The sequence below is a fragment of the Opisthocomus hoazin genome, chromosome 1, assembly GCF_030867145.1.
Source record: "Opisthocomus hoazin isolate bOpiHoa1 chromosome 1, bOpiHoa1.hap1, whole genome shotgun sequence".
Taxonomy (NCBI): domain Eukaryota; kingdom Metazoa; phylum Chordata; class Aves; order Opisthocomiformes; family Opisthocomidae; genus Opisthocomus; species Opisthocomus hoazin.
The window spans coordinates 32,103,233-32,123,154 of record NC_134414.1 but is presented as its reverse complement, the minus strand read 5'-3'; the positions used below and the strand labels follow the sequence as shown (position 1 = coordinate 32,123,154).

The 19,922-nt window shown below is 41.7% G+C and overlaps 1 protein-coding gene across 2 annotated transcripts in view; it reads right to left on the bottom strand.

Moving 5' to 3' along the window:
* Positions 1–19,625, bottom strand: part of LOC104336897 (complement C4-A) — a 60,717-nt gene extending 41,092 nt beyond the window's left edge. The window contains exons 1-8 of one of the 2 annotated variants that reach the window (XM_075420824.1): positions 19,473–19,625; positions 8,293–8,371; positions 5,396–5,588; positions 4,162–4,345; positions 3,351–3,421; positions 2,953–3,038; positions 1,593–1,675; positions 525–612 (exon numbers count right to left, since the gene is read on the bottom strand). In XM_075420824.1, the coding sequence (XP_075276939.1) occupies positions 525–612; positions 1,593–1,675; positions 2,953–3,038; positions 3,351–3,421; positions 4,162–4,345; positions 5,396–5,588; positions 8,293–8,357 (770 nt within the window). In that variant the 5' untranslated portion in view covers positions 8,358–8,371; positions 19,473–19,625. Of the gene's footprint in view, positions 1–524; positions 613–1,592; positions 1,676–2,952; positions 3,039–3,350; positions 3,422–4,161; positions 4,346–5,395; positions 5,589–8,292; positions 8,427–19,472 lie in introns of those variants that run through there. The other variant, XM_009942765.2, reaches the window with a different exon arrangement.
* Between the last annotated feature and the right edge of the window lie 297 nt (positions 19,626–19,922).

The window sequence follows — 19,922 nt, the reverse complement described above, 5'->3', positions numbered from 1 at the left end:
GTATGATGTTTGTAAAAGGCAACAGTCAAAGGGGCTTTGCCTAGGAAACTTAATAAAATACCTTGATAAAATTATACAAGTTATTCTGTGGCATTAGCAAGTTATTAGAATCATCCCCAAACTTGAATCCATCTCTACCTGAATTACATTAAACAGCAACACCTGAGGCTTTAGAATGTTCTTTATGTTTAAAATATATATATCTAAAAAAAAAGCAGGTTATCAGTTTGCCTGGGACCTTGCCTAGCAACACAGAGGAGAATCCTAAATAGTGACCTTTTTACCAGCAAACTAAAATATTCATAAAAACTTATTCCCTTTTGATCACCAACACCTGGACTCAAGTAGCATTTTACAGTGATACCTCAAGTTAGTAGTGGAAACGGAGAGTATATAAGATTAAAGTCAGATTCAAGTAAAGCCAGAAGCTGGTTAACTGTTAATGGTAAGAAAAAGGAAGAAGCTGCAAAGTTCATTATCTACTTTTCTGCCTCCTAAAACAGCCTTGCTGCGAGCACACCTACTTTGCCTCGATATCAAACACAAAGGTTTCATTCCAGATGTGGTAGTATGGTTGCAGTGGGATGAGTTTGACTTCAAAAGATGGAAGTTCTGCGTGAAAAAAAGAAGACAAAAGGTCATGACATACGAGTTTCAAACATACCTTAAACTCCTGGCTTGTGGCAACACCCACTAAAAGGATGCAGCTGCACCGAGAGGGTGTTTTATTTTGAATCAGCAGCGCACTTCTGAAGCAAATCTCCTGATCATCTTCCCTTATTCTGCTTTGCTTCACATAGTGGAGCAGGCTTTGAGCACATAAAACTGATTTATTTACAATGAAAATAAGCCAGGAGGTAAGCTCTAACTACTAATGGACATTAAGTGCCCTGGACTAGAAGCAGTCTGAAGTAATCCCACCCTGAAACTGGTGCAGTGTGGACATGAGGTTGTCAGCATCAGCTGTGCCACTCTGCAATTTGCTGCTATAAAGCCAAATTATTTGCTGCTGTAGATATAACCATAGTAATTTGCTCCTGGATATAGGTGTTTGCAGAGGATGCGGTAGTCTCTGCTATTCCATTACATCCACTAGCTAAGGTGAAACCAGTTTTGTTAAACTGAGATTTTTATACAATCCTGAGGGGTTTTTTTGCCTTTAATAAACCTACTCACACACTCTAAATTTTACAAGAAAGCATAATTTCAGCACAAATAAAACAAGCTATTTCTTACTCCAAATTGTTCAATTTCTACATTTTTTTTCCACAGTGTCCTTACTTTTCTTTAAAAGAGCTTGTTATCTCCATTCTCATCTCATTTTTTTTCTGCAGTAAGAGAGCCGTTCCAAAAAAGGATATTTTGTGAAAAATGTTAGTTAGTAAGGCCATATAAAAATAAAGGTTTATTTCAAGTATAAGTGGAAGGCACACAAAACCAGAGTTCTCCTTCTGTGAATCAGAGGTAGCAAAGAGGCACTGAAGCGCTGTGAATCTTGTCCTACGTACAGACAGTTTTAATCATTGAAGTATATCTTTTAAGACATAGTGACGACTTCATATATTTATAATGCAAATGAAATATTAGCTTACCATAATTTTTAACTTCAAATTCAGCAGAAACATTAGACATTTTGTATTGATGAAACCAGGCTTTGATTTTCCAAGTTCCAGGCCTAAAGTTCAGAGTCAGCAGAAAATCGTTAATTAGGATTCCTCAGATATTTTATGATGTGAATATATTTAAGTTATCACTAAATGCTACTATTTTCCTGGCTTTGATCTCATCCTAAACTAATTTATTAATGGATTCCTCTTTGGTGGCCAGAGCCAGCAACATATTTCCAAATGTCCTAGGAAGCACTCAAAAAGACTTTATGAGGAACTGCCAGATAACATATTTGCACACCACATGGAACATGCACTGCCTTTCAAAAGCCCTCAGAAACAGAGAACTCATCGTATGTTTCCTATAGCTTATCTTCACTGTGATGTCAAAATCAATCTAGCATGTAAGAACACACAATATTAAATAAAGGCTTGACTGTTTGAAATCAGAGGTAGCTAATTACACTTTAGAAACAGCCATTATAGAAGTGCTCTCCTCAATGTAGTCATATAGTTGAGCAGCTATTTAAGCCGTTTCCTAAATTGTTCCTTACCAGGATAAAAGTTGCTAATTGCAGCATACTAACATTAAATTCTGGACTCATCTCTACAAGATGAGGTGCTTAAAGGTAAAAAGATATCAACCATAGGCTCAACCTCTGCTCCATGGTGAGAGAAAGACAATTTAGAAAGGTAATTCAAGAAATTCAGCAGTTAAAAAATGTAAGTACTTCAACAGGTTAAGGGGGATGAATTAGGATGGTTTGATCCTGCTAATAGGAGGGGGGGGTTAGTCCTCCTCACTTTAGACGTTATACTGTGAGGTCTTTCATCTGCACGAGTCCCCTTGACCTCCTGTGTGGCTGATGGAGAGAAGCAGGCAGTGCTGCGGCGTGGTACGTGTCATCCTGACACAGGCCTCTGAACAGGAGCAGCTGAATCTCCGCGCGCGTATGCACCTTCCTCTCTGGGGTCAGAGGAGGGGGTGCGGGGTCACCAGCTTGGGTGCAGACCCCGGCACTGCAGGAGGCCCCAGGGCTGGTTCCAGAGCCACCACACGCCGGTCCTCGCTCTCACATGCTGACAGCGAGCCGTGGTACTTCCCGGGTGTAACCGAAGCAAAACTGCCACTTTAGTGTACCTGGCATCTCCCTCCTATGCTAAATAAACAGTAAAGAGGACGATACACAGGAAGGAAAAAAGAGAGGAGGGGAAAAAAGGGGAGCAGAGCAGGAAGAAAGGAAGGGAAGGGCAGGACTCTGCTTTTAGCTTGAAGATAGTTCTGCTGTAAGAGGCATTTTGACATGTGGACTGTTTTAATGCACAAGGCACAGCAGTAACGTACTCGGCAATATCAGGTATTTCAAAGCTTTCACTGATCACTGCTTTTATTTTCTGGTCTGACTTTTTAACCACCATTCCTTTTGAATTCTGTTGAGAGAGAGAAATCAAACATGAAGTTATGTACCAGGTGTCAAGCATTTACATCTTAAAAGCTCAAGTTCGTATACTAGTCCTAAGGAAGAGAAAATGCAGTATTTACTTTCTTACTTTAAAGTCCATGTTACCCTTCCCTCAATGTTCCTGATATTGGCTAAAAATTACCAGACGTATCTCAGAATATGTAAATACTGATTTCTGGAGAGGAGTTATAGCTATAAGTTTACTCTTGATTCTGTTGTGAAAGTTTTCCCAGTGCCCGTGCTGAAGAAGTACCCATTAAAAGTGTTTTTTTATACTTACTAGCACAGCAACTGTAACTGTGTCATCTGTTGGCCTCATAGCATTGTCCAGAATGAAGATCCTGTATCTTACTGTTTAACAGAAGAATAAAATATGTTCAGACATTTATTTATGGTCTTTCTAGATAGTAGTTATTACAAGCTCTAAACCGAGTAACTGAATTCAGGATAAAATACTTTCTTCTAATGAAAAGAAGTCTGAGAAATTTCAAAAAGAATTGCATTCTTCCATAGGCTTCACACGTTACATGATCAAACAAATACCTTCTTGACACAAATTCCAAAATATAGTCAGGGAGCTTCACTTATTTTTGTATTCCTTCTGTGGTCAAGAGCAGCAACCATACTGAAGAATTTTTTCACTTCTCTCTCTTGTTACTCAAGTAAATTATTAAGTAACAAAACAGTTGTGGCCATAAAGTGCAAAGGATGCTTATTGCTGGTGTTGCAAGCAGCAGGAACAAGGTTTTTTTTGTGGGGTTCTCACAATCTTATTATCCAAAGGAAAATCATTATTACGCTTTTTGAACAAAAAAGGAACAGATATTGTTTAGCTTCTGCTAGAAGAGAGAATGACTTTTTGACTCTGGTGGCATTTCCACATGGCTTGCTGCAATGTGCAGTGCAAACCCTGTAGAAGCCCTGGCTGCAGAAGGAGAGTTTGAAATCTGGGCTGGCTGGTATGCACAGAGGTAGCTGGAGTTAAACGAGAAAGATTTACGTTAGGAAGGATCAAGTCATTATTACTCTTTCTAATCATGCCTTTGTAACATCTATATTCAACACCTGAAATGCAACATTTGTATTTTAACCTGTGGAACTTGGTGTGTATATAGGCTTATCGGTCTGAATAAAAATGTAGCCTTTCTTGGAAGACAGGAGGATGTGAGTGCTTTGAACGGTGTTCTTAAAAAGGTCCCTGCTTTCTGTGACTAGCAGAACGTATGGCCGATTGCTCTTCTTGAACAGGTCCTGGTGCAGAGTCCCTGGCTTGACCTGAAGAAGACAAAAGGAAGAGCCCCACAGAGTCAGACATGAACCTAGTACTTTGGAGCCACACAGCCGAAGTGCTTAAATAATTTTATTAGCACCATTCAACAGAACATACCCAATTATATCTTTCTTACTGGGTGTTCTACCTATTTTACCAAGTGATTATTCCTTTTTAAGTAGAAATTTTGCCAAATCCCCCATTTTCTGCCATAGAAATACACATTCCTCTGGCTAGTGGCAATAACTCGAGCCCAGTGACTTTTCCTCAGTCTATATGTATGTTACATTCCAGCTGCCATGTCATTTGGTAGCTGTAGCAGCATCCTGTAATCCTTCTCTTGCTAAAAGCTTGGCTATGAGATTGGACCTTCACCTCATGCAGGTTAATATGATGTTTCTGAACATCGTGGTCAGGAGGAGCCTGATTTGAAAGCTCAGCTTTTAGCTTTGGGAGTAATCAATCAGAGCTAAACCGAGTCTTGCTGTGTGCTGTTTTCCAACCAAGTAGTCCAAACTAGGAGTCCTGAATTTAATGCTGCCAGGTTTCAAAGAGTCATGTCAGAAGCAAATGATGCAAAGCAGGATGTAAAGAAGAATTCATCAACTTACAGGTTTGCAGAAACATCACAGGCTTTGGTCTGAGAGACCACACACGTTTAAATGTTTCTCCTGTTTTGTAAAAATGGCCAGTACACCAAAGCTATGAATGCAGTCTTAGTTTTAGTGATGCAGAACAACAAACAGTGATAAAATAATTCAATGTTTTTAAAATTAATTTCATTACTCATCTACAGTGATTAAAAGATCTTTTATCACCATGTGACAAATCCTTGCTGGGTAAACAAAAGCGCACTCACAATCACCACTGAAATTATATTAGGCATTGTTTTATTAGCTGGTGGGCTGAACTGGGTGCTGCTGTCACTGGAATTAGTGTTTTGTCTTCTCTCTCTAGCTATCAGTGTTGTCTCAGTTCCAACATATTCCTAGTACATATTATGTGATTTTTAGCACCGGATTAAAACATTTACATCTGTAAGACGGTAGACTCACCATTACTTTTTTCATCTCTTGGTAGTTGTTATTTTGGTTAAGGTTAAAGATGATCTTGTCTGACAGGAGCTGATTTTTTGTCTCATCTGTGAAGTACGCGGCAACTTGCACAGGGCGCTCTGCTCCATGGACTTGAACTGTTACTGTCTCCTGTGTGCCCAAATGTATCACATTTGGGGCAGTAATGAGAAATCTGAAACAATACAGAAAGAGATTGTCCAGTATGTAGGCTGATTTTCGCCTAATACAAGCATGTCCAGCCGATACAAATTCTAAAGAAACAGACTCACACGGAATAGTTGGGCCTGGGACTTGCGGAGACCACCTAGTCCACCTCCCTTGTTCGTCAGAGTAGAAGTTAAAAGAAGACATTTTCTCTCTAACTGATTCCCAAATTCTGAACCATCACATCTGGGTCCTACAAAAGTTCAGTCCCTATAGAAAGGAGGGACAAAACCCTGCAGTGCCCAGGGACTGTCAATGCCTTTTATAGCCTGGTTTAACTCAGCGAAAGGTCTACAAACTCCACTTTCTGGAAACAAAACCAGGCCACGCCTTCAGAGACAATGCATAGTTATTAATAAATGCATATTTGATACTATGAAGTCATGTATCTTCATGTACTAGCAGCTAAGTTATGCCATCTTATGCTTTAATGTGTCAGGAGGTATCAATTTCCTATATAACCAGATGTATGGTATTTCAAGTAGCTGATCTTCATTCAGATGTCACTGTTTGTAAAATGCTGGTCATGAGACACCAAGGAAGGTGAGGCCACAGCCTTGGGAAGGGCTGAGTTGGAGGCTGAACTGGTTGGGATATAGTTTTTTCTTTTTATTGCTTTCTTTTATTCTTAACTCTGTTCTGATGCTTCTTGGTAATTATTTTCCTGACCTTTGAAATGTAGATCATCATTCTTGCCCTCTTTTTTTTAAAGTACCTTTTCCACACAAAGGTCAGAGCACTCTGTGAAGAACGGTTTTGAGGTCAAGAAAGCTGCTTTTGGAGAACTATTATTCTGCAGAAGACTTCTAAAATGAAAGCTAAATGATTTTTCCCATTGTCAGAATGGGATGACTGAACCTTATTCTTTTTCGTTTTTTTCTTTAAATGTTTCTTCTTTCTTAAATTTATAAAATGAAAGGTGGGTTGTAGAAATAAAGGAATAAAACTCCTACATTTTTAAAAATGAAACTCAAATTTACTTCCTTTTTTGCTGATAATAATCATGATGCACTGTGAAAACAAAATAAAAATAATCTCTCTCCTTCCAATTCAATTAGTGAAATGTGTCATAGGTGAGATCTGAGTCTCCACATACACATAGGGATCCTGGGAAAGAAAAACAGAACAGCCTGCAATAAACATTAAAAGTTTTTATCGTTTTTCCTTTTACATCTGTGAAAATACTTTCTAATTTTTCTAGTTCACAGTGAATGATGAAACTTGTCTTTCAGTTACATCTACCCTCATGCAATGCTTGATCCAGATCTTTATTGTTTTTTTTTTGTCAAATTGTCTTTTCTAATTCATTAGTCGGTCAAGTTTGGCATCTATATACATTCAAACGCTTGAATGTTGAGAAGAAAGTTTTCATTTTCAGCTGTGTTCATTGTATTTTCTCAACGACATTGAAGGGGGTTTACTGTAAAAGTGTCACTGTATCACCCACTCAGAGTCTGTTGGTTCTAGCAAAAGGTGAGTGAACTTATATACAAGACCTGTCTTCACATATGTAACAGAAAGCGTAACGCTTGCTCTCTGACGTAGCCTACAGAAATTTAGGGTCTTTATTTTTACAGCGGTATAGTTAGTTGTTTAAAAGTTTGTTTATGCAATAGCTCGGGCAGTCACTAGCCTACACTGCCCATAACCTCAGCTAGCCAGACACAAGACAGATACGGTCTCAAAGCGTGATGATGACATTTTCCTGACATAATGTTCCGTTTCATATACCTAACACATTCAGCACCTTGTGTTTGACACGTCCAATTACCTCAGAAAAAAACTCAGTCACCGTTTCCACTAAGATTTTACCAGAGATGACAAAACTTGTGCTTTACTGAAGATGAAGCGTGCCTCAAGATGCACCATAGGCACCCTGATATCAAGTTTCTATGAGGCTGGAGTCTTCACAACTAGAGGTCAACACCAAACTGCAGGCAGGAATCTGCACCTGGCTAAAACCTCATAAGAAGACAAATAAATAGGGCTGGAGATAACCTCAAAGGTGGGCTGACATGGAATTGGAGGAGGGTGCGACCTGACTGCCCAAATATCTCATCACAGTTCTCTGGCTATGACAAGTATCTGAATACACTTGATGCTGACTGGAACAAAGCAAGAGTCTCTTCTGTACCTCTGCCTTACAAATAAAGGTAAATTTGAATGACCTTTAACACACTCCATAGGTCTTCTCAAAGAGTTTCATCTCTTTCCCAAACCCAAGAATCTGTCCAGTTAGAAGAACCAGTATCGACACATGTAAATCTGCACTAAAACAGAGGATAAGTACAGAAAACTCCCGAAGCGATTCCAAATGTGAAACCTTTGCTTTCTGCAATGTATAAATCAATTACAGAAACGACAGTAATTTTTTCCCAAGATTTTCTAATCCAGTAAATGTCATAAACTAAAGATGAACAAGTAGCAATAACAGCATGCACATCATGCGCTAGTAGGACATTTTACATTATTTGTTACCGAATGGAGATCTCTCCCCTTAAAAAGTGCCTTCAAAGGGCAGTCTTAGGTTTTTTACTTTTTACCAATGTAAGGTTACACAATTTTCAGTGGTACAAGAAACAGGCTTTGTTGATTCTCTATCAAGACCATTAGTATTTCCTACTTTCAAGGGTTTTGTTAGGGGTGCACAATTAATAATAAAATGTACTTACGATGGTGCTTGCTGTGTATTGGAAAACAGTGAAAAAAAGCTCATCAAAAACACCAGCCTTTCCATTGGAAAACTTACACCTGCAAAAGAGAAATACCAGTCAATCTGCCCTTGAGGTGCAGGTGTTAAGAAATGGGCTGATGGCACACTGCAGCAAAGAACGTTACCTATCCTGGTTATTTATTAATAACTTGCAAAACCATGCAACCAATAATGATGGACAGGCTAGTGATTAATAGATTAATAGCCTGGGGAGAGATGTTCTGGTCCAAGCCACAATTTTACATTTGATTATTCATTCATTTTCTTCCCAGTTTCAATATTTTCACATGATAGCAACTATAAGCCATGCTCAGAGAGAAGTTTTCAGAAATACTGCAAAGGCAATCCCAAAAGTAAACAAGACACCACAGCTAAAAGAGTGGCTGTAAAGCACCTCTAAAGGGGGATGAATGCAAGAGACAGGTCCCTTCTCTATGCCATCACTTAACCCCAGGCGTCTCTGTGGCCCGGCAAAAGTGAGGGAAATCTACTTCTGGTTTAGACAGCACCAAAGGAACTGCCCTGGAAGTCTGCCTGTACAACACAGTCCCAGTCTGTAGTGCTTGAAGGCTTTCATCTGCTTTAACTTCAGTGGAAATAAAATGGATGTCTCTGAGATACTCAGCCCAATGGTCAAGACAGAGGGCTTTTACAGAGGGCAAATAATCTCATCTCAGTGCAAGCATGTAAGGTGACTCATTAGCTGAAGGCATTCCAGGCTGCAGGAAAGACATGCAATGTCTTAAAAGGCAGGACACTCAAAAGCGGGGGAGGGGGAAATATCTGAGGAATAACTCTTTGTGCAGAAACCAGTTTGGATTCAAGGCAAATGAAAGATCAAACTGAAATTCTCACCAGGTCTCATTTTTGCAAGCCTTTACTGGATCGTTGTCTCCCAAACATAATTTTGTTGACTCCTGAGAATGGAAAAATGCCCATCTGATTTACAGGCAGGTCAAATTCCAGAAATAACCACATGTCTGCCCACAGGTTCTGAGGATAAACTGCCCTTTAATATACCACATTAAAGTCTGTGTCTTTAATTATTAGCAATGGATGCCTTAAACTGGCACTCCATTATTTGTAAGGTGAATTCACACTCACAGCAAGGTTCTCACTGCCCACAGTCGTGTTGCACTGTGAGGGTGAAGGGATCTCCATCTCACCATATCCCTTGCCTCAGAGACTTCCCTTGCCTTGCTCTTCAGACACGAGCAGCTGCAGAAAGAGCTGCTTTGAGACGAGGAGGTAGGGGAAGAGAAGGTGTAACAGGTCAGCAAACTAGTTCACTATTTTACATTGAGTGTGGCACCAGTGTGGTAGGTCCCTCTGCGACAATAACAGGTGGATGGCAAGTACGTTCTGTCCATGGACGGTCACAGAAAGTACCAGCAGCAGTAGCAACAAGAATGTTTCTGGCTTTAAGCTCACATTGGCAAAACCTAGGTTTTGCCTGCTCCAGGCATAGTTTTTCTCCAAGAGACTGTTGCCTTGACCCTTCCTCTTCTGGCTTCTACTCTCACTTCAGCTGTCAGTCAGGAATAAGGTACCTGTGGATCCACAGGGTCCAAATCCATGATATCTGGGAGATGTTTACAGGAGATCAGGAACGGGAACTGTTAAGACCAAAGTTATTTTTGTTCTGCCCTCCCTCCTCACCCTCTCATTCCTTCTGCAGTTATTTCTATGCCAAAATCACATGATTTTCCTCAGGGTCTCTGGCATCTGAAATATAAGCTAGGTGGTGAGGAAGGGCAGAGACTTCCACCACAAAGCTGGTGTGTTCTTAGGGTGAAGACAAAGATTATGTGGAAGAAGAAGTTTTCTTGGGAACAGGGCTCATGCTCTCCCTGGAGAGCAAAAGAGACTTAAACTTGCTGCTGGTAAAATAAGGACTGCTTACACTTGCATGAACAAAGAGAAGAGAACGGGGGAAGTTAATTAAGAGCAGCAGTGGTTGTGGAGCGTGCCATTTTCTGACAGAGTTCCACTGCTAGGTCTTCTGTGGCTGCCATCCAAGGTCAATGCTGATGCAACCACTGAGCGACCTGAGTCACTAAAACAGAGCAAGAAATGAGTATGAGTGGGTCTTTTTTTTTTCTTTTCCAGACAAATAAAAAAATAAGGAAAATCAATCAACATCCACATGCTCAATGTCCTTTTCTTGAGAAACATGTAAGGAGCTCTCCTAGCTGAAAAGCCAACAATTTGCAGAAGTCTGCACCACAACCAGCATTGATTTGCTACTCCGGAAGCCAGAGGAAAGGCAGCTCTGTGCTACGCGGTCACACCAAAACCTCACTGTTGTGCCAGTCTTTATCAGAGGGGAGGAGGGGGGCTTTCCATTGTCCGGGCTGCCTTGTTTGGCGGGCGACCGAGGTCTGTTTGTACAGCTATACAAATAGCCACGCGTGAACTCACAGTAAGACATTTTCATGGATCGCTTTTTAAAGGGGACCTTGCAAAAACCGTTTTTTGCTTTCACTTCTTTTTAGTTGGATTTGCACTTTTGCTTCCTTGTGAAGTATGAATATATACGTGTGTGTGTACATAACAGCTATCCATAGCTATATGTTGCATAAGCACTTTATGCTTGAACTTGAGGAGGTGTTCAGACTCATAATAATAAAAGCCTTTTTTTCTCCAAAATATAAACCAGTAACTAGAAATAAATAGGGATTTTCTCACTCTCTCTTGCAAACACAAAAGAGCAAATGTAGATATAACCATTTATATAATTAAACTTATAATTTTTATGCTTTATTTGTCTGTCTCTGGGTTTGTATAAAATGAATGTTGCACCAGTTTTCTGGTATCACAGATTCTTCAGATTGGCTGGGATTGTGATATCAAGTATAATGCAAAATAGTCCAGTCCAAAGCCATATTAAAATCTAACAAAGAAAAGAAAAGAAAAGAAAAGAAAAGAAAAGAAAAGAAAAGAAAAGAAAAGAAAAGAAAAGAAAAGAAAAGAAAAGAAAAGAAAAGAAAAGAAAAGAAAAGAAAAGAAAAGAAAAGAAAAGAAAAAAGAAGACAGTTGTTTTAGTTGAAGGTCTCCAGCACGTGCCTGAAAGAGAGAACACAGAAAACTCGCCCTAAAATAACTTATGTGCCTGTCTTTTTTCCAAAGGCAAAGTCCTTTCCTATTTACTCATCAGCCACTTTTCACCAGGTATGCTATTGATCCTGCTGTTGACCCACAGTCCAGTGCAGCCTGTGGAAAGCACAGTCTGGCATTGATGTATGTGTAAGGAGGAACCCTGAACTCAGGGAGACAGACCTATTTTATTTTGAATATATGCTATCTCTCCTTTCAGTAACTTCATTTGAACTTTGTAGGTTTTCACAGTGCTTTGAGCACCAGCAGTAGTTTTTCTTCTTTGGCTTGAAGTTCTTCCAAAAGCCTTTGTCCCCTTAATCTGTCTAAATGCTAACAAGACCAAACTCTTGTTTCACTTTCCTCCTGCACTCTTTCACCTCTGCCTGGCAGAGGGTACAAAAGACAGCTTCACAAAGCACATTTTACAAATAAGCACAGACGTGATATCCTCTGCTGAGTTACAGGGAATTGTGACAAACACAAAAGGCATATTTCACTTCTGACATTTCAGAAAATTAGATTTTAAAATCCTTTTTCAGCAGCAGACCATGAAGTGTAGGTCTAACTTGAAAAGTTCCTCTTAACAGCAGGCTAATTTCCCCTTAGCATCAATGTAAATGGAAAATGTAAATTGAGACTATACTCTTTTCTTTACCATAAACTAGGTCATGATTTAAAAAGTTAATCTAGGCTTAGTTGCTTTTGCCATGAAAAATTGTCCTTTTTGTCTATATTTGCTTTATGTGTTCTACATTTAGCCCTCCTAAGTGTATCTGCTAAAAAAATATATTAAAATTTCTATTTAAAAGAAGAAAATTAATATATCCAAGGGCTCTTCTGTTCTCACTGGGGAGCCTGGATTTTGGGGGGATTAAGTGAACAGCCTTAGGTTTTTCTCATGGGTTCCTCCCTCATTTTCCTAATGGGTAGGCTCAATTCTGTTATTTTGTGTCGAAAACAAAAAAGAAAAAAAAAAGAATTTAGTATTTGTGAAAAATGTGCAAAACCAGCACTGCTTCTAGGAGTTTAATACATTGCAAAGAGATCTATATAAGACACTCTGGGATTTTTTAGGTCAAGCATTAATTTCATTATATTACTCACTTAATATTACACTCTAATAATGCATATTGGGTTTTTTAGTCAACTACCTTTTTCAGGACCTCAGAGCTTTTGGCACCTTTAAGAAATGTAGTTCAAATTTAATAAATATACCCACCAGAGCCTTGCTGAGAGAAAAAGCCATTGAATAGGTCATGGTCAGGAGAGGAGGAGATGCCTAAGCATGCAGGTGGCTCTTTCATCCCAGGAGAAGGCAAAGAACTGCTGGGAATGAGGAAGAAACTGACTTAGCCCAGATCACGCAGGGCATCTGCGGTACTGCCAGTGCACCTGAACAGCCTGACACTCCCTCTGGAATCTCAGTCTCAAATCCATCACTTATGGGTTTTTTCTTTGCTTTCATTTTCATTATAAAAATCAAATACAAGGTCGTTTTCCTCACCAGCACCTGTAACAAATACACACTACCTACAAAATTAACATATGTCAAGTATTTTGATCTTCCTCACAGTCTCCATTCTTCTAGACTCCAATTGAAGCAATTGCCTTTTAAGGGGATTCTTTGCTTCTCCTTTTCATGGGAGCAAAAGATAAGAGTAAGTTAAAAAAGCAAAAAGCATCTTGACAGTATCAGTGCAAAAGCTAAAATTTTAGCTAGCAAATTATAAAGGTTATACATCCACTTCTGTGGGTTTGGGAGCATATAATGAAATCAAGGAAATCCAGCCTTTTATACAGGCAGAATTTTGAGAAGTAATTTTTAAATATTATTGACCCTCATTCCTTGAATTTCCTGACTTGCTGTTAAATGGAGATACTCTAATGTTTCAGATGATTGCGTAATTATCATACTAAAAAATATTTCAGAAACAAAATGAGAAAAAAGTCACATCCCACATACAACCGCAGCTAGACCTGAGCCTATCTGCCCCTGGCAGCTTTCTTTCCTTGTTCTGATCTGCAAATTAAAGCTAAAACGTTCAGTTCAGCCAGTAACTCAGAGAAACACAAGAAGGCTTCTGCTCTCCCAAGCCTGGGAGAAGGCTCTGCTCCGACCTCCATCGCACTCAAACAAGGTTAGGTCAGCTCCGCTGGCAGATTAGATGTTCTACTTTTTTTGATCACTAGGCTTTAATGTTCAGGGATGAAATTCAAAGAGAAAGGGAGAAAGGAGAGAGGATATGAGCGTGAGGAGAGTTTCGTTTTGGTTGTAAAGGAGAAGCTCCTCAGCCACACCACATTTCAGTGTCAGGAGCTGCAACACCTCCCCAGGGGACAGGCAGAGCATCTGCTGTCCTGTTATAATGGAGTAAAATCTGGATGGCTTTTGTAGCAGCTCATGGGACAGTTTTTCAGGTAATGTAGGCTGATCTCTTCTTTATGCAGAAATTTAGCCATGATGCTCAAACCTCTGTGGCCATCAGCTTTTTAGGCTGCTATTTGGATGAACGGTGTGCCTCTCTGTGCTGTCAGGGACAGGTACCATACCCGGCCTGGACACGGCGGTCGTAGCAGGAACCTTTCCTCTCACTAAACCAGTTTTGCAGAGAACTACTCCCAGCGAAGTGATACAAAAGCAGACAACTCAGCTGCCCTCTCAGCGGCTTAGGTGCTGAGGAGAACATTGATGCCTTCAGAAGGGGACTGGCTGGGTGTCCCCTAAACCCTGCTGATGGTACTTGGGTCAGACACACCCTGCCCAGATGATGTTGTTAAACACTGTACCTCAGACAAAAGGTGGGGCTATAACAATATGTGAACACAAAGGATGTTTTCATTTATTTACTCAACATGTCTCAGAAGGAGCAGGGATCTGTTCTTGCTAATATGTTAGCACATGTCCTGTTATGTGTTTTTATGATGTGGGTTATGTCTTCAGGCCATTCATGCTCAGCTTTGACTGAAGGAGGAAGAAGAAATTTCAGTTATATCAGGATGTGGTTTAAAAACACCTCTGCAGTGTTCTGGTTCAGCTAGTGGTCCCAGCCATGACCCTGCCGCCATCTCTGACAGCAGCCCAGCCTGCAACCCCGCTGCAGAAGCCAGGCTGGAGCTGTACCTCGTTGGGGTGGTGGGGCAGAGAATTTTAGCAGCTGGTGCCATCCATGTCTGGGCATCTCTCTTAGCTTTCATTTTCCTGCATGTTTTATGGGTGACTGTTTGTGTCTGCCTCTGGCTTGGTGGGGTGGGTGAAATAAATGGCAGGTGTGAAAGAGCTGGTGCCTGTGGCACAGTAAACTTCAGACAGAAACTCAGGTGTGAGACCTAACTTCACTCCTACTCACGCTGTTCCTGGGCTTGGACACCGTCTAGTTCTGCACCTTGAGTCCTCTGTCCTCTGCCATCCAAACTGCAAGGCAGGCTCCTCCTGAAGGTTATACACAGCATGGGGGTGCTTTGGCTGACCCCTACCAAGCATCTCAGTTCTGGACTGTTATGCTCTGCCTTACAGGCTTTCCTTTATTACCTGCTGCCACCAGCAGCAGTTTCTTCTCTAAATTTGGGGCTGGATGCCGTTTTACAGGCTTTTACATTTGTGCCTGAGCAGTGAGAAGTAATACATCAACAGTCATCAGAGATCATTAAGAATTACGATGTAATTTAATGGAACGCTAAATTTCCAAATACCTCCCCTTTCTTTGGTGACTTCGTTGAAGCATATTGGCTTCAGTAAGTACACTGCAGGCATACGCTTAGACAGAAATCACAGCTTCAGTTTCTGTGGAGAAGAGTATCAACAGCATTTACTTGTACATTACTCTATAAATATCTGCCATAGGTTTGCCTCATGCATTGTCGACTGTGATACCAGAAAGTGTTGACTCACTGTGTCAGTGTCAATGCCTCTGACCTAGGTCACGTGTGGAATATAAATATATGTTAAGATACAGAGTCTTGCAGCTAAAACCTGCTAAATCTCCCAGCATCTATATACTGCTGTTGCTGTGGCTTGAAGTGGCATGAAGCAAGCTTTGGAACAACACAGTTTGGGAAAAAAGGAGGTTGTAGTCAGGCAGGTGTTGGTCTCTTCTCCCAGGTAACTAGCAACAGGACGAGAGGCAATGGCTTCCAGTTGCTTCAGGGGAGGTTTAGATTGGATATTAGGAAAAATTTCTTTACTGAAAGAGTGATCAGGCAGTGGAACAGGCTGCCCAGGGAAGTGGTGGAGTCACCATCCCTGGAGGTGTTCAAAAAACGTGTAGATGTGGCACTTCAGCATATGGTTTAGTAGGCATGGTGGTGTTGGGTGGATGGTTGGACTTGATCTTAGAGGTCTCTTTTCCAACCTATGAATCTATGATATGAAAAAACCCCCTGTTTTCCCCTCTATTGTAGGATTAGGAAAGGTGTATTCCATATCTGTGATTATCCTCTATGGGATTATTCAGAAACAGTAGCTTGTATGGGAAGGAACCCAAAGTACTCTGAAGAATATCCCCATCTCAGTAACACACCACTGCATGAGCATAAAAGATCACATCCCCCTTGGAAGACATTATCCACAAGAGCATTCTGTGTCTGCAGTGACAGCTTTCACACCTGTGATTTCTACCCATCTTTGTGCTTCCAGCATCTTGCCGTGTCTGTTTGCAAAGCACCACTTAGCCTGGTGATGGGACAGAGTTGGGGATGCTGAAGGGAAACGTGCACGCGTCCGGCAGCGCTGTGCATACCACGTCCCGGTGCCATCCGGAGGGCAGCTGTGCTGTCCACCACGGAAACAAGCTTTCAGGAAGAACTGTGAAATCGCCACTCCGGCTTTCCGAGGCCCCCTGCTACTTCCCAACACAGGTGCTAAGAGTGGCAGGGAGTCAGCGCAGGGGTGGCTCACCGTAGCACAGGCTGCTTGTACATCAGCTGCCTGCCTGAGCTTTGTGACAGTCAATAGGGCTAGCGGGTTTTAAAAAGCAATTTGGGTTATCCTAGCTGAGGGACCTATCCTGGTCTGCTCTAAGGAGTCCTTAAACACTTGCACGTAAAAAAAGAAGAGGAAAAAAAGGAATAATACCTACCGCCCCCACCCCCGACATCCCAGACGGCCCACTGGGAGTTCAGATTCAAACACGCCTTATGGTCTGGTGGGGTTCGCTTTGGGGTACGAGAGCCGCTCACCTCTTGACATCACAGCCTTTACTCAACTGTCTCCAAAACCAACTTGTCTAGGTACAAGTCCAGGTTCCTATGCAGATTTTTAACCTACTGCCCAGTCTATCATTTTGCAAACAAATGCACCATCAAAAGCAGTGCTGTTCAAGCCTTATTTTAAGGACAAGTTTTCGTGAAGCCTGTGCATTGCCAGTTGGCAGAACAGTTCAGATCTAGTCATGAACACCTTGCTCTACCCAGCTACATCAGCCTCGTGGCATTAGGCCCAGGAAGGCAAGATTAAGTGTTTTGTGCTGACCAACACAGTTTACTGCCAAGAGCAGGGCTTATCTCATTTGTATCCCTTCTGAAGTCATTACTGCAGTCCGAAGCCTGACCCCACTCCATGCCTTATGGACCTTCTGATTTACTGCAACACACTCTTCTCTCCCCACTCCCTGCGAGGCAAGAGCTTATCTGGGAAAACAGATGCCTTGAAAACATGGGGCCCCTATTCTCTGTTCTAGCTGAATTCCACTTACGACTAGAAGGGAGGGGGAAAAATTACTTTAAGTCATTTTTAAGCTCACCATATTTCATGGTAGGCAGAGGGCTAGCTTCACTTCTAACAGGAATTAAAGCTCCTTGAGGTATCATGATATAAGGGCAGCTGTTTAGGAATGCTAACACCTTTCTGGCACACAGGAATAGGCAGAGAAGGTCTTTGTCTCCTCTGTCATAACACGTCTCCGAGGTTAAAAGAACACAGAGAAAAATTACGCTTTCTAAGGATATTTGTTTTACCCTTATTACTTACTCATCTTTACAGTCTGCAGATAGTCCTTCTGCCGTGGGGGTTACAGTAGAAATAAAGGCTGGCTTAATTGTATTTACAGTGCTCTTACGGAATAAATAACCCTATCTGCAACTCAGATATCTGAATGTGCCCTCTCTAAGGAGTCAGACAGGCAGCATCCCCTACACAGAGCCCTCCAAAACTATATTAAAAGCAAGATAATGTGTGCAAGGTACAGAAGAATGCAGCTATGAATTTAGGAAGACACTGCTCCTGCAAAGCAGATAAAAAGACATTCTTTTTTTGCAGCTCTGGGAGATGTACCCTGACCACGTCCTTATCTGCCTGCAAAGGTAACCCACAAACATACTTTCTGTGGCTATGTACACCCCCCTACCCTCACTCATATAATACTCTTCTTCCCTACCTCCTAACACAGATATGTCTCCTGCCTACATGGTCTTCCACTGCAGAGTCTTCAGTGAAAGTCCAATTTTGTCTGTAGTTATAGTGAATCCTTAAATGGCAAGAGGAAATGCGGGTAGGAAAATCCATGTGGAGTCATCTGTTCTTTGCCGTAATGCTGTGCTTTATTAGGGAAAAGAGAAGACGGAGATCCTGGGATAAACTTTTGGAGGGGTAAAGGCATAAGAAAAGCCCCTTGTGGTTTGCTGGGGAAAAGGAATCACCAGAAATACAGAAATTCATGTTAAAAGTCTTAAAACACAAAAGCAAAAGTTGAGGCTGGGGCTGTGTTTCGATCTCCCCATCCCACTGATTTCTGTGGTAGGGTGCGAGTGGGGATGCCCAGGGTGCCCTGGCAGAAGCTCTGCAGCATCCCTGCATCAGCGAAGGGAGCAGAGCGAGATTGTCCCAGAGCAGCCCTGGAGGGACGTGTACGCATGTGGGTGTACATGTGGAGGAGAGGTTGCTGAGGATGAGAAGGAAAAAAGCAGATATGGATCTTTGTCCAGCGCAGTCATTAAAGGGCGACTGGATGTCGTATCACCTTCCTGCTCCCCCTTTACTTCCCAGAGACAGTGGTTGGAGCTGGCCTAATTTCTGGTTTCCTTGGAAACCCTTTAGTGAGCATGTTTGTTATAGCAGCTGAAGTCCTTAATAGAGTAACTAAAGAAAAGCCTGTGAATAGAGAGATTTTGACAGTTCAGAGGGGTTGAAGAGGTATGTTCATATGTATGTTTACATGCATGTGCGTGTGCCTGCATGTGTCTGTGAGCAGACTGCACTCATCTTACAGAGGTTTCCAGAGGTTAGAAGTTTTCTTGGGTCAGTGCAATAGCTGAAAGGAACAGAAGGTGTCATGTTTTCACCACTTTCATGCAGCAAAAAAGTACAGTAAAGGAAATACGGGAAGGAACCACAGTAAAGGGAAATACAGGAGGAGACATCTAAGCCCCGACCATATCCAATTTGATACATCTCTGTTGTTAATGATTGTATTAGCACTGAAGGCTATGTTTTTTCCCCGTTTTTATAACATAATTCACTGATGCCCTAAGGGCTGATTTTACTGGACTCTGAAAAATGCCTGATCAGTTGTGACGCATTTCTTTTCAGTGCTTCACCATTTTCTGAAAATTCTAAAAAGCAGATCTGCATCTTTTTCTGTTTTTGTTTGTTTGGGGTTTTTTGTTTGTTTATTTTTAAAGAAAAATTCTCCCAGTGTGACCAGTTTATTATCTATACTGAGAGATAAACATGGCCCTGACAGTTTCCCTTTAAAGTGCAGGTATGTGAGAGATGGCACCAGGCAAAAAGGAGAACGAATTTACATTTTCCAGAGAATTATGAAGCAAAAACCCAAAAGAAACAAATTAGAGATGATGACAGAACTGTTTGTTCTTGAGTCATTAAATTAAGATCTTTCTGAATATTCCACCTGGCTTTCTGAAACAGTTACCACAAACAAGTGCCTTTTAGTCTACAGGCACCTTCTTGGCCTGCCTGCTTTTCTGTAAAGCACGCGTTCATCTCCGTTTTCCTACCTCCCAATCTATTTTAAGCACCAGTTTCACCTCACACTGTGTGACAGCAGCACGAAAAAGACTCGTTGGCAGCCAACGCTGGTGACTCACCGGGCAGGATGCTCCTTGCGTCTTGAGCTCTCCTTTTTGCATTATTTTACGAGTAATTGCCACAGCGCGTTTAACAAGAAGCAGGCTGAAAGTTAGCTCTGAGTGCTCCAGAGGGATGGCGAGGGCTGGTTTGAGCTGGATCGAGGCGGCCTCTCCAGCCGCGTCCGGGGGTGCCAGGAGCTGCCACTGAGGAGTGACATGTGCATGGGCTCTCGTGTGGGAATAAAGTGGCACCTTTGTTGCCCCCGTGGGAAATCTTGGGCTGCATCCGACAGCAGACAGCTCTTCTTTGTTCAGCAGCCAAATTCCCTCATTCCCTGGGCAGCTGATTAGCTTTTAACTTCATACCTTCACCAAATGAAAAAGACTCTCTGAAAATGTCTGGGGACCGGGGAGAGAGGACTCAGGTGGCCCAGGCACTGGCAGCATCTCCGTCACTGGTCCTCAGAG